This window comes from Macaca mulatta, chromosome 19, assembly GCF_049350105.2.
Source record: "Macaca mulatta isolate MMU2019108-1 chromosome 19, T2T-MMU8v2.0, whole genome shotgun sequence".
NCBI classification, from domain to species: domain Eukaryota; kingdom Metazoa; phylum Chordata; class Mammalia; order Primates; family Cercopithecidae; genus Macaca; species Macaca mulatta.
Window position 1 is genome coordinate 11,186,721 of NC_133424.1, and position 23,922 is coordinate 11,210,642.

The 23,922-nt window shown below is 52.1% G+C and overlaps 1 protein-coding gene across 34 annotated transcripts in view; it reads left to right on the forward strand.

Annotated features, from left to right (window-relative positions):
• The window catches only part of PDE4A (phosphodiesterase 4A), a 67,232-nt gene extending 52,947 nt beyond the window's left edge, over positions 1-14,285 (forward strand). For 28 of the 34 annotated variants that reach the window (XM_028839945.2, XM_077977379.1, XM_077977390.1 and 25 more), the window contains 8 exons: positions 1,991-2,214; positions 3,507-3,605; positions 3,702-3,866; positions 5,408-5,507; positions 5,784-5,938; positions 6,142-6,264; positions 8,632-8,814; positions 11,525-14,285. In XM_028839945.2, the coding sequence (XP_028695778.2) occupies positions 1,991-2,214; positions 3,507-3,605; positions 3,702-3,866; positions 5,408-5,507; positions 5,784-5,938; positions 6,142-6,264; positions 8,632-8,814; positions 11,525-12,259 (1,784 nt within the window). In that variant the 3' untranslated portion in view covers positions 12,260-14,285. The remainder of the gene's footprint in view (positions 1-1,990; positions 2,215-3,506; positions 3,606-3,701; positions 3,867-5,407; positions 5,508-5,783; positions 5,939-6,141; positions 6,265-8,631; positions 8,815-11,524) is intronic. The other 6 variants (XM_077977384.1, XM_077977386.1, XM_077977404.1 and 3 more) reach the window with 3 other exon arrangements.
• The last annotated feature ends 9,637 nt before the right edge of the window (positions 14,286-23,922 follow it).

A 23,922-nucleotide genomic window follows, 5' to 3' on the forward strand; every position in this document is an offset into this window, starting at 1 on the left:
CCAAACTCAGTAGAGTTCTCAAACTTAAGGGAAGTTCTGTGCTTCCGAGTCCACAAAAGGCCCCCAAACTTTAGCAAACCTCCAAACTGAAAAACCCCCCAAATTCAATAGGATCTCCAAACTTGGTATGACCCCCCCAATTCAGTAGACTCCCAAAATTTTAGAACCCTAATCTCTAGAAGATTATCAAGCTTAAGAACCTGTAAGGGGCAGGAAGAGGCAGCTCATGCCTGTAATCCCAGGACTTTGGGAGGCTGAGGCAAGAGGATCGCTTGAACTCAGGAGTTCAAGACCAGCCTGGGCAACATAGTGAGAACCTGTCTCTGCAAAAAAATTAAAAACTAGGCCGGGCACAGTGGCTCACACCTGTAATCCCAGCACTTTGGAAGGCCAAGGTGGGCAGATCATGAGGTCAGAAGTTCAAGAACAGCCTGACCAACATGGTAAAACACTGTCTCTACTAAAAATACAAAAATTAGCTGGGAGTGTTGGCGCATGCCTGTAATCTCAGCTACTCAGGAGGCTGAAGCAGGAGAATTGCTTGAACCTGGGAGGTGGAGGCTGCAGTGAGCTGAGATTGCATCACTGCACTCCAGCCTGGGTGACAGAGTGAGACTACATCTAAAATAATAGTAATAATAATAATAAAAAAATAAAAAATTAGTCGGACATAGTGGTATGTGCCTGTGGTCCCAGCTACTTGGGAGGCTGAGGCAGGAGGATCACTGGAGCCCAGGAGTTCGAGGCTGCAGTGAGACATGATTGTGCCACTGCACTCCAGCCTGAGCTACAGAGCTGAGATCCTGTCTCGAAAAAACAAACACCTGTAAGATTCCTAATTCAGTGGAACCCCAAATGCACCAGAATACCCCAGATTCACTGGAACCCTTAAGTTCATGGGTTCCTCAAAATGCTCAAGCTAAAGATGTCCCCCAAAACTCAAGATAATTTAATCCTGGCAGTTTATCACCACACCCCAAAGGCCCCCAAATTCAGGAACCACCCAGACAAGCTCAAGAAAAGTGTTGGGGCTGGGCGTGGTGGCTCATGCCTATAATCCCAACATGTTGGGAGGCCAAGGCAGGCGGATCACTTGAGGTCAGGAGTTGAAGACCAGCCTGGCCACAATGATGAAACCGCATCTCTACTAAAAATATAAAAATTAGCCAGGCATGGTAGCGGGCACCTGTCATCCCAGCTACTCGGGAGGCTGAGGCAGGAGAATTGCTTGAACCTGGGAGGTGGAGGCTGCAGTGAGCCAGAGATTGTGCCACTGCACTCCAGCCTGGGCAACAGAGGTAGACTCTGTCTCAAGAAAAAAAGTGTTCGGAGTTTCCAGTGCTCCCATCAGTGATGGTGGGGTGTGTCTCTGAGTTCTGAGGATCCACCCAATGGGAGCATAGCATGCAAATGACCCGTATTAGGCCCTGTCATTGACTAGCTAGCTCCAGGTCACAATGGGTGACCTTGGGGAAGCTCTGGGAGCCCCTGAAAGCTCAGGAAAAGGGCTCCTGGGGCTGTCCCCTAGGCAGGCTGGTGCCAAGGTGGGTGGGGGGGGCAGGGACATGGAGCCAGAGACCACCCTTCCCTCTCTCTTCCCAGCGATGCCACCCCCCGCACCAGCACTCTTAACCCCCATGCTAGGGTCTTCCCCACCCAAAAAGGTTCCCTGGGTTGTCGGGGTAGGCAGCGGCTCTCCCTGGCGTCCCCACCTCACTTCCTGACTTCCCATGCCACTCTCCATCCCAATCTGATGATCAGACTGGGGCCATCCCAGAGCCCTGGGCCCCTACTCCAGCCCACCACCTCCCAGAAGATTTCCCACATCCCCTCTGGTTTCCTGACTCTGAGTAGCCAACGGCATCACAACTGGAAGGGTTCTGCCCTTTCGGGTGAGCCTTCCCCGTACGTGGTAGAGGGCTGAAGGATAAGGGAGCCACCAGGGGTGGAGGGGGTGTTCACACTTGTTCCCGCTTCCCATCTTCTGCAGACAAACAGAATGAAGTGGAGATCCCGTCACCCACGATGAAGGAACGAGAAAAACAGCAAGCGCTGCGACCAAGACCGTCCCAGCCGCCCCCGCCCCCTGTACCACACTTACAGCCCATGTCCCAAATCACAGGGGTGAAAAAGTTGATGCATAGTAACAGCCTGAACAACTCTAACATTCCCCGATTTGGGGTGAAGACCGATCAAGAAGAGCTCCTGGCCCAAGTGGGTGGGGGCTCAGTAGGGGCAGGGCTGGAGGGGGTGGTCTCCTGGGACCCCGAGAAAGACTGGGCGTTGGGTTATGTCTTAGGCCAGGTTTCCTAGAAGCAGAGCCTAAGGTGAGGGTTTGAGCCCATCTTGAGGCAAGCATGCTGGCGCTTTGTACCTCTGTATCATTCATTGCCTGGGGGCGGTCCCCAGGGGTGGACGTATCACCTCTTCCACGTAGCTCCTGTTGGGACTAGTCAAAGTGGGCAGCTGTGAGTCTTAGCAGGCAACACTCCCAGCTGCAGGGGGATTGGCGTACAGACCAGTAACACTGATCCAGACTGCGCCCCCATAGTGTCCCCAACGGTCCAGACCCGGGTTTCACTCCTAGCCCTTCCAGGAGACAGTGGCAGTGGAAGTGATCCATCTTTGGTGGCTCACTCAGCCGAGGCTCATTGTAACCCTCTTTGAGCCACCTCCTCCAGTGAATCTTCCGTTCAGTCACCTGGCGTTTAGTTATTTATTTATATTTATTTATTTATTTTGAGATGGAGGCTTGCTGTGTCGCCCAGGCTGGAGTACAGTAGCATGATCTCGGCTCACGGCAACCTCCACCTCCCTGTGTTCAAGCGATTCTCCTGCCTCACCCTCCTGAGTAGCTGGGACTAAAGGCATGTGCCACCACACCTGGCTAATTTTTGTATTTTTAGTAGAAATGGGGTTTCACCATGTTGACCAGGCTGGTCTCAAACTCCTGGCCTCAAGTGATCCACCTGCCTTAGCCTCACAAAGCGCTAGGATTACAAGCGTGAGCCACTGCACCCGGCCAACTGGTGTTTATTAAGCAGCTACTATGTGCTGGCTGTTTTCTGGATTCTGGAGAGGCATAGAAAATAAGCCCTTCTTCCTTTCTCCTCTGGGGCTGGTGAACAGCTTAGCTAAGAGGCTGAGCTGTGCTGGGGGCCTGTCGTGCTGGGTTCCCACCCTAGCTTTGCCACTTATGAGCTGCATGATCTTGGAAAAGTCACATTGCTTCTCTGAGTCTTGGTGCCTTCACCTGCCAAATGAGATCAAGTACTTAGAGCAATACTTGGCAGATCATAAGTGCTCAAAAGACAGTGGCTGTGATTGCTTTCATTATTTTGCAGCCCAGTAGGACGAGGGCAGTACATTCTGTGCTGTTGAACCTGTCACCCACTGGGTGAGCAATAATGGTGCTTCCTTCAGACCAAGGCTTCAAACTCCTAGGAAATATTCTCCAGGGCCCTGAGTTTTACAGGCTACTGACCTCTGGCCTCCGTCTCCACCAGGAACTGGAGAACCTGAACAAGTGGGGCCTGAACATCTTTTGCGTGTCAGATTACGCCGGAGGCCGCTCGCTCACCTGCATCATGTACATGATATTCCAGGTGATGGGGACAGCTGGGAGTGGGCCCGGGTGAGGGGCTCAGAGTGGCACGCTGGGGGCCAGCAGAGGTCACCACCCTGCCCCTGCCTGCTCTCAGGAGCGGGACCTGCTGAAGAAATTCCGCATCCCTGTGGACACGATGGTGACATACATGCTGACGCTGGAGGATCACTACCACGCTGACGTAGCCTACCATAACAGCCTGCACGCTGCCGACGTACTGCAGTCCACCCACGTACTGCTGGCCACGCCTGCGCTAGATGTGAGTGACTGCCCTGTCTCCCCGTCCCCGTCTGTCTTTGTGACTGCCTCTTCAGGCTCCTGTGTGTCTCTCTGACCCTGGTACTCTGACCTCCATCTCTTTTTGACCCTGCTTCTCTCTTTTTTTTTTTTTTTTTTTTTGAGACAGAGTCTCGCTCTGCTGCCCAGGCTAGAGTGCAGTGGCACGATCCCAGCTCACTGCAACCTCTGTCTCCCGGGTTCAAGCGATTCTCCTCCCTCAGCCTCCTGTGTAGCTGGGATTACAGGCACCCACCACCATGCCTGGCTAAGTTTTTAAAAATATTTTTAGTGGAGACAGGGTTTCGCCAAGTTGGACAGACTGGTCTCAAACTCCTGACCTGCCTTGGCCTCCCAAAGTGCTGGGAGTACAGGCGTGAGCCACTGTGCCTGGCCAAAAATCTTATTTATTAAAAAAAAAAAAAAATGTTTTAGGCCAGGTACGGTGGCTCACACCTGCAATCCCAGCACTTTGGGAGGCCAAGATGGGTGGATCACCTGAGGTCAGGAGTTCGAGACCCGCCTGACCAACATGGTGAAACCCCGTCTCTACTAAAAATACAAAAATTAGCCGGACGCGGTAGGGCACGCCTGTAATCCCAGCTACTCCAGAGGCTGAGGCAGGAAATTGCTGGAACCCAGTAGGTGCAGGTTGCAGTGAGCCAAGATCGCGCCACTGCACTCCAGCCTGGGCAACAAAGCGAGACTCCATCTCAAAAAAAAAAAAAAAACTGGGGAGGTCAGGCAAGGTGACTCACACCTGTAATCCCTGCACTTTGGGAGGCCAATGCAGGTGAATCACCTGAGGTCAGAAATGGCCAACGTGGTGAAACCCTGTCTCTACAAGAAATATTTTAAAAATTAGCCAGGCGTGGTGGTGGGCGCCTGTAATCCCAGCTACTTGGGAGGCTGAAACAGGAGAGTCGCTTGAACCCAGGATGGGGAAATTGCAGTGAGCCAAGATCGTGCCACTGCATTCCAACCTGGGCGACAAGAGCAGAACTCTGTCTCAAAAAAAAAAAAAAAAAAAAAATTAAGGCCGGGCGCAGTGGCTCAAGCCTGTAATCCCAGCACTTTGGGAGGCCGAGACGGGCGGATCACGAGGTCAGGAGATCGAGACCATCCTGGCGAACACGGTGAAACCCCGTCTCTACTAAAAAAAAATACAAAAAACTAGCCGGGCGCGGTGGCGGGCGCTTGTCGTCCCAGCTACTCGGGAAGGCTGAGGCAGGAGAATGGCGTAAACCCGGGAGGCGGAGCTTGCAGTGAGCTGAGATCCGGCCACTGCACTCCAGCCTGGGCGACAGAGCGAGACTCCGTCTCAAAAAAAAAAAAAAAAAAAAAAAAATTAAATTTGAAACAGGGTCTCGCTAAGTTGCCCAGGATGGCCTTGAACTTCTGGCCTTGAAATCCTAGGCTCAAGTGATCCTCCCATCTCAGCCTCCTAAGTAGCTGAGACTACAGGCACTCACCACCATGCATGGCTTCAATTCTGTTATTCTAACGTCCGTCTCTCTCTCCCAGGCAGTGTTCACGGACCTGGAGATTCTCGCCGCCCTCTTCGCGGCTGCCATACACGATGTAGATCACCCTGGGGTCTCCAACCAGTTCCTCATCAACACCAGTGAGTGGCCCTCGCCGGGGACGGGGTTTGCTGAGTTGGAGGCGGGGCTGGCCAGGCTTGGGGCGGAACTGACTAGGCTGGAGGCGGGGCTGGCGGGGCTGGGGGTGGGGCTTGCTGGACTGGAAAGGTGATGGCCGGGCTGGGGTAACAGTTGACTGGGCTGGAGGCGAGGCTGCCCAGGCTGAGAAGGGGTTAGCTAGTTGGGGGCGGAGTTGGCCCTTCTGCGGTTGGGGCTGCACACGTGGGCCCTCCCCTGACCTCCGGGCTGGGCTGCAGATTCGGAGCTGGCGCTCATGTACAACGATGAGTCGGTGCTCGAGAATCACCACCTGGCCGTGGGCTTCAAGCTGCTGCAGGAGGACAACTGCGACATCTTCCAGAACCTCAGCAAGCGCCAGCGGCAGAGCCTACGCAAGATGGTCATCGACATGGTGGGCGGGGCTGGGGTGGGACGGAGCGGGAAAGGAAGCCTTGGAATCTAGGGCTTTGGGGAGGAGTGGGTCTGAGTCCCAGAGGAACCCTCAACCTGGACAGAGCGGGCGGCTTCTACCTGGTGAAAACTTCGGATGCCCGGGTCAATCTGGTGGGCTGATCAGTCTGGTCAGCAGCCCCAGTGACGCCCCCTTGCCCGCAGGTGCTGGCTACGGACATGTCCAAGCACATGACCCTCCTGGCTGACCTGAAGACCATGGTGGAGACCAAGAAAGTGACCAGCTCGGGGGTCCTGCTGCTGGATAACTACTCCGACCGCATCCAGGTGCCCCCACGCCCCATCATCTAAGGAGGCGGGACACTCCCCCAGCCACACCTTTAGGTCTGGGTAGCTAGCTGCCCCTTCCTCAGCTTCTTTCTCCCATGTAGCCCATCTTCCTGTCTCTTTCGTTTTTCTTCTTCTTTTTTTTTCTTTTGAGACGGAGTCTTGGTTTTGTTGCCCAGGCTGGAGTGCCATGGCGCGATCTTTTTTTTTTTTTTTTTGAGACGGAGTCTCACGCTGTTGCCCAGGCTGGAGTGCAGTGGCGCGATCTCGGCTCACTGCAAGCTCCGCCTCCCGGGTTCCCGCCATTCTCCTGCCTCAGCCTCCTGAGTAGCTGGGACTACAGGCGCCCGCCACCGCGCCCGGCCAATTTTTTGTATTTTTAGTAGAGACGGGGTTTCACTGTGGTCTCGATCTCCTGACCTTGTGATCCGCCCGCCTCGGCCTCCCAAAGTGCTGGGATTACAGGCTTGAGCCACCGCGCCCGGCCATGGCGCGATCTTGGCTCACTGCAACCTCTGCCTCCCAGGTTCAAGTGATTCTCCTGCCTCAGCCTCTGGAGTAGCTGGGATCACAGGCATGTGCCACCATGCCCAGCTAATTTTGTACTTTTAGTAGAGAAAGGGTTTCTCCGCCGGGCGCGGTGGCTCAAGCCTGTAATCCCAGCACTTTGGGAGGCCGAGACGGGCGAATCACTAGGTCAGGAGATCGAGACCATCCTGGCTAACACGGTGAAACCCCGTCTCTACTAAAAAATACAAAAAACTAGCCGGGCGAGGTGGCGGGCGCCTATAGTCCCAGCTACTCAGGAGGCTGAGACAGGAGAATGGCCCGAACCCGGGAGGCGGAGCTTGCAGTGAGCTGAGATCCGGCCACTGCACTCCAGCCTGGGCGACAGAGTGAGACTCCGTCTCAAAAAAAAAAAAAAAAGAAGAAAAGGTTTCTCCATGTTGGTCAGGCTGGTCTTCAACTCCCCACCTCAGGTGATTCCCCACCCCGCCTCAGCCTCTCAAAGTGTTGGGATTACAGGCGTGAGCCACCGCGCCCCGCCCTCTTTTTTTAAATTTATTTTTATTTGCTTTGTATGTTTAAAGGAGAGCTAGGATCTCACTATGTCACCAGGCTGGTCTCAAACTCCTGAACTGAAGTGATCCTTCTGTCTTGGCCTGCCAAAGTGCTGGGATAGCTGGCGTGAGCCACCACACCTGACCTCTTTCTTTTTCTGTCTGTCCGCTTCTCCATCCTCACTTTCCAATCCCTTCTCTCCTTCCCGTCTCTCCCACCATTTCCTCCCATTTCCCCTAATTCTTCCTGTCTTCTCATCAACCCCTTCCAGGTCCCCCGTCCCTCTCCCTCACCATCTTCTCCATCTTCTCTTCCCTCACCCTCCTTCTGACTCCCCCCATATTTTCTCCATCTTCCACATACCTCTCCCTGCTACCTCCTCTGTTCTCTCTTCTCCCCACTTCCTCTCCCCACTCCGCACACCCTCCCTCCCCAGGTGGGAGATAAGAAAGCCTAAGAGGCTTGGTTTGGTGGCTCATGCCTATAATCTCAACTACTCTGGAGGCTGAGGCAGAAGGACTGTTTGAGGCCAGAGGTTTGAGACCAGCCAGAGCAACATTGCAAGATCCGCTTTCCTCTCCTCTCCTCTCCTTCTCTTTCTTCTTTTCTGTTTTTGTTTGTTTGTTTGTTTGAGACCAGGTCTCTCTGTCACCCAGGCTGGAGTGCACAGACCTTGGTTCCCTGCAAACTCCACCTCCTGGGCTCAAGCAATTCTCCTGCCTCAGCCTGTACAGTAGCTGGGATTACAGGTGCCTACCATCAGACCTGGCTAATTTTTGTATTTTTAGTAGAGACAGGGTTTCGCCATGTTGGCCCGGACAATCTCAAACTCCTGACCTCAAGTGATCTGCCCACCTTGGCCTCCCAAAGTGCTGGGATTACAACAGCGCCCGGCCCCATTTCTTTTTCTTTCTTTCTTTTTTTTTTTTTTCCTGAGACGGAGTCTCCCTCTGTCGCCCAGGCTGGAGGGCAGTGGCACAATCTTGGCTCACGCAACTTCCGCCTCTTGGGTTCAAGCAATTCTCCTGCCTCAGCCCCACTATAGCTGGGATTACAGGCATGCGCCACCATGCCTGGCTAAGTTTTTTGTATTTTTAGTAGAGACAGGGTTTCACCGTGGTGACCAGGCTGGTCTTGAACTCCTGACCTCATGATCCACCTGCCTCAGCCTCCCAAAGTGCTGAGATTACAGGTGTGAGCCACTGCGCCCAGACCCCATTTCTTAAAAAAGAAAGAATGCCTGAGGTCTCAGACTGGGACAGAGGCATAGCCTCTGAAGATTCCCTGTGCCCCGACCCCATGCAGGTCCTCCGGAACATGGTGCACTGCGCAGACCTCAGCAACCCCACCAAGCCGCTGGAGCTGTACCGCCAGTGGACGGACCGCATCATGGCCGAGTTCTTCCAGCAGGGTGACCGTGAGCGCGAGCGTGGCATGGAAATCAGCCCCATGTGTGACAAGCACACTGCCTCCGTGGAGAAGTCTCAGGTACAGGCTCGGGACATTGATGTACGGGGACAGGGTGGGTCTCCCCAGCCCATCTTGGCCTGAAGTGCTGAGGCCCAGGAGCTCCTCCCCTGCCTTTCCACAATGCCAAGTTTTCCTGTTTTTTGTTTTGTTTTGGTTTGGTTTTGAGACAGTCTTTATTGCCCAGGCTGGAGTATAATGGTGCAATCTTGGCTCACTGCAACCTCTGCCTCCCAGGTTCAAGTGATTCTCCTGCCTCAGCCTCCCGAGTAGCTGGGATTACAGGCACGCACCACCATGCCCGGCTGATTTTTGTATTTTTAGTAGAGATGGGGTTTCACCCTGTTGGCCAGGCTGGTCTCAAACTCCTAACCTTGTGATCCACCCGCCTCGGCCTCCCAAAATGCTGGGATTACAAGCGTGAGCCGCCGTGCCCAGCCTCCTGTTTGTTTTTCTTTAATTTATGTTCTATTTATTTATTTTGAGACCAGGTCTTGCACTGTTGCCCAGGGTGGTGTGCAGTGGTGTGATGATAGCTCACTGCAGCCTTGAATTCCTGCGCTCAAGCAATCCTCCTGCCTCAGCCTCCAGAGTAGCTGGGACTACAGGTGCACACCACCACACCTGGCTAATTTAAAAAATTTTTTCATCGAGATAGGGGCTTGCTATGTTGCCAGTCTTGTCTTGAACTCCTGGGCTCAAACCTTGACTTCCCAAAGTGCTGGGATATGGGGTGAGTCACCATACCCGGCCTTGTTTTCATTTTTCTTTTTCTTTTCTTTCTGAGACAGGGTCTCATTCTGCCATCCAGGCTGGAGTTCAGGGGCGTGATCTCGGCTCACTGCAACCTCCACCTCCTGGGCTAAAGTGATCCTCCACCCCCGCCTCCAGAGTAGCTGGGACTACAGGCGTGCACCACCATACTCGGCTAATTTTTGTATTTTTCATGGAGACGGGGTTTTGCCATGTTGCCCAGGCTGGTCTCCAACTCCTGGGCTCACTCAATCCGCCTGCCTCAGCCTCCCAAAGTCCTGGGATTACAGGGGTGAGCCACCCTGCCTGGCCCCTCTTCACTTTATATCCTCCCTGGTGAAACCCAACCATCTGAGTTTGATGTCTCTGCCCTTCCAGACCTGGGTTTCTAGACCTCAGCACTGTTGACATTTGGGTGCTCATTTTTTGTGCTAGAAGCTGCCCTGGGTATTACAGGGTTTTTAGCAGAATGCCTGGTCTCTACCCACTAGATGCCAGAAGCATCCCTCTGCTCATCTTTTTTTTTTTTTTTTTTTGAGACAAAGTTTTGCTCTTGTTGCCCAGGCTGGAGTGCAGTGGTACAATCTTTGCTCGCCGCAACCTCCGCCTCCCGGGTTCAAGTGATTATCCTGCCTCAGCCTCCTGAGAAGCTGGGATTACAGTCATGTGCCACCCACTCCCAGCTAATTTTGTATTTTTAGTAAAGACGATGTTTCTCCATGTTGGTCAAGCTGGTCTCGAACTCCCAACTATGCTGGAGGCTGAGGCAGGAAAATCGCTTGAACCCAGGAGGCGGAGGTTGCAGTGAACCCAGATCGTACCCTTGCACTGCAGCCTGGGTGACAGAGTGAGACTGTGTCTTAAAAAAAAAAGAGAAGGCCGGGCGCAGTGGCTCAAGCCTGTAATCCCAGCACTTTGGGAGGCCGAGACGGGCGGATCATGAGGTCAGGAGATCGAGACCATCTTGGCTAACATGGTGAAACCCCGTCTCTACTAAAAAATACAAAAAACTAGCTGGGCGAGGTGGCGGGCGCCTGTAGTCCCAGCTACTTGGGAGGCTGAGGCAGGAGAATGGTGTAAATCCAGGAGGCGGAGCTTGCAGTGAGCTGAGATCTGGCCACTGCACTCCAGCCTGGGCGACAGAGCGAGACTCCGTCTCAAAAAAAAAAAAAAAAAAAGAGAAAAGAAAAACAGAAAAATACATACAGGGCTGGGCACAGTGGCTGTCACCTATAATCGCAGCACTTTAGGAGGCCAAGATAGGCAGATTGCTTGAGCTTAGGAGTTTGAGACCAGCCAAGGCAATGTGACAAGATACGGTCTCTACAAAAAATACAGTAATTAGCTGAGTGTGGTAACGTGCGCCTTTAGTCCCAGCTACTGGGGAGACTGAGGTGGGAGGATCACTTGAGCCCGGGAGTTCAAGGCTGCAATGAGCTATGATCACACCACTGCACTCCAGCCTGGGTGACAGAGAGACCCTGTGTCCAAAAAAAAAAAAAGTGTGTGTGTGTGTGTGTGTGTGTGTGTGTGTGTGTGTGTGTGTATATAAACTGCATCAATGTGTATGTTTTTTGTGTGTGGTTTTTTTGTTGTTGTTGTTGAGACGGATTCTTGCTCTGTCACCCAGGCTAGAGTGCAGGGGCGCAATCTTGGCTCACTGCAACCTCTGCCTCCCAGGTTCAAGCAATTCTCCTACCTCAGCCTCCCAAGTAGCTGGAACTACAGGCACGCACCACCACGCCCAACTAATTTTTGTATGTTTGGTAGAGATGCGGTTTCACCATGCTGGCCAGGCTGGTCTCGAACTCCTGACCTCAAATGATCCAACCACCTTAGCCTCCCAAAGTGCTGGGATTATAGGCATGAGCTACTGTGCCTGGCCCATAAGCATGTTTTTCATTTCATTAGCTCCCACAATGTGGTGGTACCATCCACCCCATAGGCTGCACGTTTATACGTTCTTCCCCTCCACCAGGTGGGTTTTATTGACTACATTGTGCACCCATTGTGGGAGACCTGGGCAGACCTTGTCCACCCAGACGCCCAGGAGATCCTGGACACTTTGGAGGACAACCGGGACTGGTACTACAGCGCCATCCGGCAGAGCCCGTCGCCGCCACCTGAGGAGGAGTCAAGGGGGCCAGGTCACCCACCCCCACCTGATAAGTTCCAGTTTGAGCTGACTCTGGAGGAGGAAGAAGAGGAAGAAATATCAATGGCCCCGATACCGTGCACAGCCCAAGAGGCATTGACAGCGCAGGGATTGTCAGGAGCCGAGGAAGCTCTGGATACAACCGTGGCCCAGGAGGCATCCCCAGCGCAGGAGTCATTGGATGTTATGGCACAGGATGAGTCCCTGGAGGCCGAGCTGGAGGAAGTGTATTTGACACAGCAGGCACAGTCCACAGGCAGTGCACCTGTGGCTCAGGATGAGTTCTCGTCCCAGGAAGAATCGGTGGTTGCTGTAAGCCAGAGCAGCCTCTCCGCCCTGGCTCTTCAAAGCCCCCTTCTCCCTGCCTGGAGGACCCTGTCTGTTTCAGAGCATGCCCCGGGCCTCCCGGGCCTCCCCTCCACGGCGGCCGAGGTGGAGGCCCAACGAGAGCACCAGGCTGCCAAGAGGGCTTGCAGTGCCTGCACAGGGACATCTGGGGAGGACACATCTGCACTCCCAGCTCCTGGTGGGGGAGGGTCAGGTGGAGACCCTACCTGATCCCCAGACCTCTGTCCCTGTTCCCCTCCACTCCTCCCCTCACTCCTGTTCTCCCCCAACCACCTCCTCCGCTGCCTCAAAGACTCTTGGCCCTCCTAAGAAAAAAGAAAACGAAAGGTGGGTTTTTTTTTTCTCTTTTCTTTTTTTCCCCTTTCCCCCCGCCCCCACCCACGGGGCCTTTTTTTTGGAGGTGGGGGCTGGGGAACGAGGGGCTGAGGTCCCGGAAGGGATTTTATTTTTTTGAATTTTAATTGTAACATTTTTAGAAAAAGAACAAAAAAAAGAAAAAAAAAAAAAAAAAAGAAAGAAACACAGCAACTGTAGATGCTCCTGTTCCTGGTTCCCCCTTTCCACCTCCAAACCCCTCCCCTCACTGCCTCCCATGGCCCCCCAAGTTCCAGGCTCAGTCTTCCAGCCACCTGGGGCTCTCCACCTGGGCCCAAGCAGGTGTGGGGCCTCCTTCGGGCGTTTTCTTCTGAATTTTAGAGGATTTCTAGAACGTGGTCAGGAATAGCCATTCTAGGCGGGGCTGGGGCCGGGGTGGGGGGCAGTCACTGTGGGAGGTCCCAGCTCCAGCCCCCTCTGGTTTGCTGCCTCCTCTCCCTGTTAAGAGTCTTCCACTTGATTTTGCACAATTCCGGCGATAATCCCGGCGATAATCCCGGCGATACTGACTAGAGAGTCAGGGAGCTGGGGGAGCTCTTCACTTTAGGATATGCGGTGGTGTGGAAGGGGGCGTTGCCACCGCCAGCCTCGGGCCTGGGATTTGAGGATGGCCCTAGACCTCCTCTACTCTCCATCCTCTTTCCCTTCCACTTTGGGTTCACTTTGAATTTTCTCCGTTTTTGGGGGGCGGTGGCTCTGATCCATGCACACCTCCCCCCTCCCCACCCCACTTCTAGCTGCTTCTCCTCTTGTTTCTGCCTTAATAATTTCCATGGCCACAGGTGAGGGGGTTGCCGTGGCTGCCTGCACCTTGCGTGAGGCAGGGCCAGGCGCCCAGAACCCCCATCCTGGCTGCACCTCCCTTTCCAGGGTCCTCCAGACCCCACCTTCCACACTCTGATCACAGCCCCCGACCTTTTGCCCTAGGAAGAAGCAATAATGGTGTATACCCTCATTCTCATTCCTGGGCAACCCTTCCGTCCACTCTGTCACCAAAATAATTTCTCCTCCATCCCTACCTTGCCAATCCGCTCCCTCTCCCCCAGCTAGTCCTGAGCAATACGGCAGACAGATGCAAGGCCATTTTTCTCCAAGCCATGGGGGACTGTTTGGAAGGAAAGATCCCCTCTGTCCCTCCTCCCCTCACCCCTCGGCCTGGTTCTGCAGCTGGACCGACCTCATTCATCGCCTGCCCCCGACCCAATTCTGAGCACACGGTACTGTAGCCCCCAGTTCCTCCCGAGCCTTCCATCCGTCTGTCCACCCCAGGGGGAGGTAACCCCCGACTCGCACTCCCTCGATGCTGTCTGTACAGGGTTCATATTTTGTAGCGAAAGTCGTTTTTGTCCCAGCCGGCGATCGGAGTGGGCCTTTTCTTTTCTTTTTGTTCATTCTTTATCTTTTTTTCTTTTTCTTTCTTTCTTTTTTGTACATACTGTAAGGTTGGTTTGTAAATTATTCTACAGAGGCAAAAAGGGAAAATAAAAACTTGCCCTTCCCTGGCTGACCCAGTCGGGAAGGTAGGGAAGGGGGTCTCCTGTTGGGAGACTCTCCGTTCCTGCTGTATTATACAAACTGTACCATAGTCCCGGGAAAAGGGTGGACTCACCGCTGTCGTTTTATGGGAAGTCGTGTCATCCTAGGGGTTGGGGCTGGGCAGAGCCTGTCCCCTCCCCCTTTGCCAGGAGCCAGGGGGTGACTGGAGAGACAGACCCCACCCCCAAGCAGGGCTCCTCTCCCCAGGGTGGGCACAGGACCTCTGTACGCTGCTTGTGTATTGTCCACTTTGACGATCAGTCATTTGGTCCGTTGATCAATAATCCTTCGATCTTGTCTCCAATTAAACCGAGGCTTTCACCGATTTTCCTGACTGATGTGGCTTCATTCCCCCACGTTGTTTGTTGAGGTGTCTCCCCGCTGCATCGTCGGCTTGGGTTGGGGAGGGAGTTTCTGTCCCTACTTGTTCCCCAGCAGACGGAATTGGGAAGTAGAGCTCAGACAGAGACATTCTCCAGCCTGAGTCGGGTTATAAAATGGAAATTCAAGCCGTGCAGGGGTTATTTTGTTTTGTTTTTGAGATGGAGCTTCGCTCTTGTTGCCCAGGCTGGAGTGCAATGGCGTGATCTCAGCTCCCTGCAACCTCCACCTCTCAGGTGCAAGTGATTCTCCTCCCTCAGCCTCCTGAGTAGCTGGGATTACAGGCGCCTGCCACCATGCCTGGCTAATTCTTTGTATTTTTAGTAGAGACGGGGTTTCACTATATTGGCCAGGCTGGTCTCAAACTCCTGACCTCGTGATCCACCCGCCTCGGCCTCCCAAAATGCTGGGATTACAGGCATGAGCCACCGTGCCCGGCCATATCTTTTCCCTTTTTAAATACTGCATGGGGCTGGGTGCAGTGGCTCACGTACTTGAATGCTGTTAATTCCACTCACCGAGACTAATTTTCCCACATTTATTAGACTCCTTTTTTTTTTTTTTTTTTGGTGGCAGAGTGAGACTCTGTCACCCAGCCTATAGTGCAGTGGTGTGACATGATCATAGCTCACTGCAGCCTCAACCTCCTGGACTTAAGTCATCTTCCTGCCTCAGCCTCCCATGTAGCTGGGACCACAGGTGTGTGCCACCATGCCCGGCTAATTTATTTTTTATTTTGTAGAGACAGGGTCTCGCTTTGTTGCCCAGGCTGGTCTCAAACTCCTGGGCTCAAGCAATCCGCCTACCTCGGCCTCCCAAAGTGCTAGGATTACAGGCGTGAGCCACCACACCCAGCCCTATTAGGCTAATTAACAAGCCCCTGATTTTACCAATAGAAGGTTTCTGATATTATACTAATGAGCAAAACTTCTGAATATAAAGATATGGATAGTGGAAATGTTTGTGATTTGGACATTTGTTAGAATACTGCTTACCTCGGCTGGGCACGGTGGCTCACTCCTATAATCCCAGCACTTTGGGAGGCCGAGGCAGGTGGATCACTTGAGGTCAGGAGTTCGAGACCAGCCTGATCAACATGGTGAAACCCCCGTCTCTACTAAAAATACAAAAATTAGCTGAGCGTGGTGGCACGTGCCTGTAGTCCCAGCTACTTGGGAAGCTGAGACAGGAGAATTGCTTGAACCTGGGAGCTGGAGGTTGCAGTGAGCCCAGATCGCACCACTGCATGTCAGCCTGGGTGACAGATCGAGACTCTGTCTCAAAAAAAGAATACTGGCTGCCTCTAGGGTTTAATAAACCAGGATGCACATGAAAACACACAGTGCTTGAGTAGGTAGACACAAGGGGACGCTAGACATATGTTTTTATATCATGCATGTTCTGAAACAAATGTGAGCATCTTGCCTGGGTCCAAGGAAAAGTCCACCTGCCTACTCTGCCTTTTGTTTCTAGTCCGGGGACTCTGAGATATTTTTCTTTTTTTTTTTTTTTTGGTAGAGATGGGGGTCTCCCTATACTGACCAGGATGGTCATGAACTCCCAGGCTCGAGAGGGACTCTGGTTGGTGACCTTGGGTTTGATCTCTCTGAGCTTCACTTGTTTCTTCTACTAAATGGGGATGTATTAGCTGGGTGTAGTGGTGTGCACCTATAGTCCCAGCTACTCTGGAGGCTGAGGCAAGAGGATCACTTGAGCCCAGGAGGTTGAGGCTGCAGTGAACTGTGACTGAGCCACTGCACTCTAGCCTGGGTGACAGAGTGAGACACTGCCTCAAAAAAAAAAAAAAAAAAAGTAAATAAATAAAATGGGGCCAGGTGTGGTGGCTCACACCTGTAATCCCAGCACTTTGGGAGGCTGAGGTAGGCGGATCACCTGAGGTCAGGAGTTAGAGACCAGCCCGGCCAACTTGGCGAAATCTCATCTCTACTAAAAATACAAAAATTAGCCAGGCGTGCTGGCGGGGATCTATAACCCCAGCGACTGGGGAGGCTGAGGCAGAAGAATCACTTGAACCTGTGAGGCAGGGGTTGCAGAGAGCTGAGATCGCAACATTGCACTCCAGCCTGGGCAACACGAGTGAAACTCTGTCTCAAAAAAAAGAATTAATTATTTAAATAAAATGGGATAACAACAGTTTCAGAGTTAAAGAGTTGCTCTATAGTACGGTTTGTCCAGTAAAACTTTCTTTTTTTTTTTTTTTTTTGAGACGTAGTCTCACTCTGTCGCCCAGGCTGGAGTGCAGTGGCGCGATCTCCGCTCACTGCAAGCTCCGCCGCCTCCCGGGTTCACGCCATTCTCCTGCCTCAGCCTCCCTAGAAGCTGGGACTACAGACGCCCACCACCACGCCCAGCTAATTTTTTTGCATTTTTAGTAGAGACAGGGTTTCACCATGTTCGCCAGGATGGTCTCAATCTCCTGACTTTGTGATCCGCCCGCCTCGGCCTCCCAAAGTGCTGGGATTACAGGCGTGAGCCACCACGCCCGGCCTAAAACTTTCTTTAAAAAAAAAAAAAAAAAGGTGTAGAGGTGGGGTCTCACCATGTTACATGCCCAAGCTGATCTCCTGGAAATCCTGGGCTCAAGCAATCCTCCTGCCTCAGCCTCCCAAAGTGCTAGGATTACAGGTGTGAGGCCACTATTCCCGGCCTTAGTACAATTTTCTGTGGTAATGGGAATATTCTGTACCTGTGCTATCCAACAAGTTAGCTACTAGTCACATGTGGCTATTGCGCCCTTGAAATGTGGCCAGTTTTAATTTCCCACCACAGTGGTGGCCAGGAGCTACTGTATTGGACTTAAGTTATAAAACTTCAGCCAGAGTTAATGGAAAATATTTCGGCTATACAAAGAGTTGTTTGACAACAGCTGTGAAGATTCGCAGTAGATAGAGCCTAGAAAAGTGGGAGGAGAGAAGCAGAGCTTGAAAACTAGGTAGAAGTTTTCAGGGAATCTGAACTTTGTGCAAGAAGCAAAAAGACAGATATTTTCCCCAGGGACTTTCAAAGGGAGGCAGAGATGGAGAAAGGGCTTTGGGCTGGGGGTCAGGAGGCGACAGTACCAATCCTGCAGTGGACTGTGGGTGACCCTAGGCGAGATTTCTCCTTCTAGGCCTCAGTTTCCCCAAGTGTAAAAGGGCAGGCCGGGTGCGGTGGCTCACACCTGTAATCCCAACACGTTGGGAGGCTGAGGCAAGCAGATCGCTTGAGGTCAGGAGTTCGAGACCAGCCTGAGCAACATGGTGAAACCCTGTCTCAACTAAAAATACAAAAGGATTAGCCAGATGTGGTGGCGCATGCCTATAGTACCAGCTACTCAGGAGGCTGAGGCAGGAGAATCGCTTGAACCTGGGAGGCGGAAGTTGCAATGAGCTGAGATCGAGCCACTGCACTCCAGCCTGGGTGAAAGAGCAAGACTGTCTCAAAAAAACAAACAAACAAACAAAAAAACACCAGGCATGGTGGCTCATACCTGTAATCCCAGCACTGTGGGAGGCCAAGGCGGGTGGATCGCCTGAGGTCAGGAATTCAAGACCAGCCTGACCAACATGGTGAAACCCCATCTCTACTAAAAATACAAAAATTAGCTGGGCGTGGTGGCAGGCACCTGTAATCCCAGCTACTCAGGAGGCTGAGGCAGGAGAATCTCTTGAACCCAGGAGGTGGACGTTGCAATGAGCTGAGATCGTGCCACTGTACTTCAGCCTGGGCAACAGAATGAGACTTTGTCTCAAGAAAATATAATTTTTTTTTAAAAAAAAGGGCAGATATGATGTCCCGAACACCTCCTGTATTGGGACAGACTGAAAATGTGCATCAAAAACGGCAGTGATGGCCGGGCATGGTGGCCTACGGCTGTAATCCCAGCACTTTGGAAGACCGAGGCAGGTTGATCACCTGAGGTCAGAAGTTCGAGATCAACCTGGCCAACATGACGAAACCCCGTCTCTACTAAAACCCCAAAACTTATCTGGGCATGGTGGCATGTGCCTGTAATCCCAGCTACTCAGGAGGCTGAGGCAGGAGAATTGTTTGAACCCGGGAGGCAGAGGTTGCAGTGAGTAGAGATTGTGCCATTGCACTCAAGCCTGGGCAACAAAAGTGAAACTCTGTCTCCAAAAAAAAAAAAAAAAAGGCAGTGACATGTGACCCTCAGCTGGCTCTCCTGGGTAGGGAGTTCACTTTTCTTCAAGCAAAGGTGAACAAGGGCAGTGGGGCACAGCAGGGAGGCCATGTAATCTGAAGGAGGCCAGGGGGACCTGGGGAAGGGGTGAAGTCAGTTCAGTCTCTGAAATTGACATCAAGGCTTGCAGGCTTCCTGGTACTGGTCTTGGGCAAATGGCTTCGCCTCTCCCAGCCTTTAGAGGGCTCTGTCCTGTGCTAAACTTTTCAAGAGGATTATCTCTTGACTCTCCAGCTGTTCTTGAGAATGAGCTATCATTGGTTCCATTTTGCAGTTGAAGAAACTGAGGGCTGGGATGAGATAGCACAATATGGAGAAAATTCAAGGAAATAAGACGAGGACCTCGCTTCACCCAGTGCCTGTTCAACAGTGATAGCTGTCCCCATACTTTTATGTTATTTCAGGTGTACGAAATCTTGAGATGTAGGTAGTATTTCTCCCTCTTTAATAACAAAAACATGTCAGTGCGGGCCAGGTGTGGTGGCTCACGCCTGTAATCCCAGCACTTTGGGAGGCTGAAGCAGGTGGATCATCTGAGGTCAGGAGTTCGAGACCAGCCTGACCAACAAGATGAAGCCCAGTCTCTACTAAAAATACAAAAATTAGCCGGGTGTGGTGGCGCACATCTGTAATCCCAGCTACTCCGGAGGCTGAGGCAGGAGAGTCCCTTGAACCTGGGAGGTGGAGGTTGCAGTAAGCTGAGATCACGCCACTGCACTCCAGCCTGGGCAACAAGAGCGAAACTCCATCTCAAAAAAAAAAAAAAAAAGTCAATGCAAATCAAAATAAGACATTTATTTTTTTATTTTCTTTTGCAAAGCATTTTCACAGCTCATTTCTGTTCATGGAAGCTAGAACATACAGCTTTCCAGGAATGGTCTGACAATATTTATCAAAAACATAGCCAGCTGGGCGCAGTGGCTCTTGCCTGGAATCTCAGCACTTTTGGAGGCTGAGGTGGGAGGATCATCGGAACCCAGGAATTCAAAACCAGCCTGGGTGACATAGTGAGACATGTCTTTCTCTTTCTCTCTTTCTCTTTCTCTCTCTCTCTCTCTCTCTCCCCCCCCACCCCCCCTCCTCTCTCTCTCTCCCCCTCTCTTTCTTTTCTTTCTCCCTTCCTTTCCCCTTCCCCTTCCCTTTCCTCAGTTTCCCCCACTGTAAAATCCAAACAACAAATTAGCTGGGCGTGGTGGCGGGCGCCTGTAATCCCAGCTACTCAGGAGGCTGAGGCAGGAGAATTGCCTGAACCCGGGAGGCGGAGGTTGCAGTGAGCCGAGATCGTGCCACTGCACTCCAGTTTGGGCGAGAGTGAGACTCCGTCTCAAAAAAAAAAAAAAAAAATCCAAATAACAATAGCTCAGGTTTACCGAGAGGTTGTTATGTGACAAGCCCTGTTTGTTTTACGTAAATCATCGGGGTAAATGCTCACAACAGCCCTATTAAGTAGGTACTATTATTATAAAAAGGGTCACAGGCATAGGCAGGGAAGGAGGCAGGGCTGGGAGTCGAAGACCGTGAGCGCCGCCTAGAGTAGGGCTCGGGGAGGGGGGGTCGGGGACGGGAGTGCTAGATAGGGACCCGGCGCACGCGCAGAACAGGTGGGAGGCGTGGCGAGAACGAGCGGGAGTTTTTTTTTCCCGACTACGATTGGCTGATGTAACTGTCATCACTTGAAAAGGCAGCCAATGAGAGGCGCGGCCGCCTCGCCCATGGAAGCCGAGGGCTGAGCGAAGCGAGGCGTGCGGAGCCAAAGGCTCTCGACCGACAGCGGGCGCCACGGACCCCAAAGTGGTTGAGGGGATCCTGCCACTCCCGCTGAAAGTGGCCCCAGCGTCGTTCCTACTCTCTTCGGCAGACCCCGGCATCGTCCTCCTTTTCCCGAGAATATCCTGACATCAGTCGCCCGTTCCAAAAGGGGACACTTGGAGTCATCCCTTTTTTCTGAGTGACCCTAGAGTCGTCCTTACTTCCTGAGGGGGATCCTGGCGTCATCCGCCCTTCTTGAGGGAACCTGCTGTCACTCCCCTGTCCTGATGGCCAGCACCGCATTGTCCTTTCTTCCTGCGGGAAACCCAGACTTCATCCGCTCTTCCTGGCGGGGACCCCCATGCCATTATCCCCTCCTGAGGGGACCCCAGAGCGTCCCCCTTCCTCAAGGCTTCCCAGCGTTGTTTCTTCTTCCCGAGAAGGGGCCTGGTGCTGTTCCCCCATTTCCAGAGTGTTTCCTATCATTGTCCTCCGCACACTCAGAAGGGATCTGTCATCCCCTCTTTTTCTGAGATCAGTCCCTTCCTCCTTTCCAGTTTAAGGTCGACCCCTGCAAGGCTTCGGTGACCCCCATAGATAGAAGTCCCAAAGACCCCCTGTGTCCCTTGCCCCCAGCTGAGCAGAGGGGAAGGCAAAAGACTCAGCTCACCCCGCGAAGATGGGGAGAAACCGAAACTAGCTGTTAAAGGAACCCACTATGTCACATGAGAAGTCATTTAGGGCCGGGCGCGGTGGCTCATGCCCGTAATCCCAGAACTTTGGGAGGCCGAGGTGGGTTATCATATGAGATCAGAAGTTCGAGACCAGCCTGGCCAACATGGTGAAAAACCCGCCTCTACTAAAAAATACAAAAATGAGCCGGGAGTGGCGGTATGCGCCTGTAATCCCAGCTACTCCAGAGGCCGAGGTAGGAGAATCGCTTGAATCCCGGAGGTGGAGGTTTCAGAGAGCTGAGATCACACCACTGTATTCCAGCCTGGGCAATAGAGTGAGACTCCATCTCAAAAAAAAAAAGAAAAGAAAAAGAATTTGCCTGTTAACTACAAAATTTTTAAACAACTTCTATATATACTCAGTTAAGGCAGACAAAACAAATCTCTGACTATTTCATTCACTGAGCCAATATTAATTTTATGTATGTATGTATGTATGTATGTATGTATGTATGTATGTATGTTTTGAGAGGGAGTCTGGCTCTGTGGCCCAGGCTAGAGTGCAGTGGCCTGATCTCGGCTCACTGTAAGCTCCGCCTCCCGGGTTCACGCCATTCTCCTGCCTCAGCCTCCCGTAATATTAATTTTTTTAGACACTTCCACACAGATTTACATTTTTAAAAAATTGTCAGGTGTGGGGCCGGGCGCGGTGGCTCAAGCCTGTAATCCCAGCACTTTGGGAGGCCGAGGCGGGCGGATCACAAGGTCAGGAGATCGAGACCACAGTGAAACCCCGTCTCTACTAAAAATACAAAAAATTAGCTGGGCGCGGTGGCGGGCGCCTGTAGTCCTAGCTACTCAGGAGGCTGAGGCAGGAGAATGGCGTGAACCCAGGAGGCGGAGCTTGCAGTGAGCCGAGATCGCGCCACTGCACTCCAGCCTGGGCAACAGCGTGAGACTCCGTCTCAAAAAAAAAAAAAAAAAAAAATTGTCAGGTGTGGTGGCTCACGCCTGTAATCCCAGCACTTTGGTAGCCTGAGTTGGGTGGATCACCGGAGGTCAGGTGTTCGAAACCAGCCTGGCCAACATGGTGAAACCGTGTCTCTAGTAAAAATAGAAAAATTAGCCAGGTACGGTGGTGGGTGCCTGTAATTCCAGCTACTTGGGAGACTGAGGCAAGAGAATCGCTTGAACCCGGGAGGCAAAGGTTGCAATGAGCCAAGATTGCGCCATTGCACTTCACCTGGGGGACAAGAGTAAAACTCCCTCTCAAAGAAAAAAAAAAAAAAGAAAGAAAAGAAAAAAAAATTATTGAGGTGATATTAACATAACATGTATCAGCTAATATTTCTTGAGGGGCTTTATGCTAATGATGCACAAAACAAATGTAGACCCTGCTCTCATGGTGCTTATAGCTTAACTGGGAAGTTGAACATTAACATTACAACTACAAAATGAATACCTCATACATTGTTGTGGTATGAGGAATGATGAGGTGGAGGCTAATTTAGACTACAGGGTGAAGAAGGCTTTGAGGATGTACCATTTAAAAGGAAACTTAAGAGCTGGGTGTGGTGGCTCACGCCTGTAATCCCAGCACTTTGGGAGGCTGAGGCAGGCAGATCACGAGGTCAGGAGTTCAAGACCAGCCTGACCAATATGGTGAAACCCTGCCACTACTAAAAAGACAAAAATTAGCCAGACATGGTGGTACATGCCTGTAGTCCCAGCTACTTGGGAGTCTGAGGCAGGAGAATCGCTTGAACCCAGGAGGCGGAGGTTGCAGGGAGCCTAGATCACACCACTGCACTCCAGCCTGGGCGACAAAGCGAGATTCTGTCTCAAAAAAAAAAAAAAGGTTGTGCCATAAAATCAGTTACAACCCTGAGCAGTGGATAGGGTGCTGGTGCTTGCAGGAGAGCTAGTCCTTTAAATAGGGAACTTCCTCAAAGCATGTGTACTTTTATTTGATTTATAAGAAATATCATTTTGTCCGAAGTTTTAAAGAATGCTCTTTTATTTTTTTTATTTATTTATTTTTTTTGAGACGGAGTTTCGCTCTGTCGCCCAGGCTGGAGTGCAGTGGCCGGATCTCAGCTCACTGCAAGCTCCGCCTCCCGGGTTTACGCCATTCTCCTGCCTCAGCCTCCTGAGTAGCTGGGACTACAGGCGCCCGCCACCTCGCTCGGCTAGTTTTTTGTATTTTTTTTCAGTAGAGACGGGGTTTCACCGTATTAGCCAGGATGGTCTCGATCTCCTGACCTCGTGATCCGCCAGTCTCGGCCTCCCAAAGTGCTGAGATTACAGGCTTGAGCCACCGCGCCCGGCCTTATTTTTTTTTTTTTAACGGAGGTTTGCTTTTGTTGCCCAGGCTGGAATGCAATGGTGAGATCTCAGCTTACCTCAACCTCCACCTCCTGGGTTCAAGCGATTCTCCTGCCTCAGCCTCCCGAGTAACTGGGATTACAGGCATGTGCCACCACGCCCAGCTAATTTTGTATTTTTAGTAGAGACGGGGTTTCTCCATGTTAGTCAGGCTAGTCTAGAACTCCCTAGCTTAGGTGATCCACCCACCTCAGCCTCACAAATTGCTGATATTATAGGCGTGAGCCACCCCACCTGGCCCGCAGAGTGCTACTTTTAAAACTAGGAACAAGCCAGGAGCTCATCCACTCTTATTCCTTTTCTAACTTTCTTTCTCTGGAAATAGTTCCTCTTTCACCCAGAGGCCCACAAGAGGGTGCTGTCTGCCTTTTAGATGGAACTTCCTGACTCTGCCCTGAGGGTATTCGTCACTGAGCTATACCTCCCGGGTTCGGGCCATTCTCCTGCCTCAGCCTCCCGAGTAGCTGGGATTACAGGCGCATGTCACCACAGCCAGCTAATTTTTGTATTTTTAATAAAGATGGGGTTTTGCCGTATTGGCCAAGCTGGTCTCGAACTCCTGACCTCAAGTG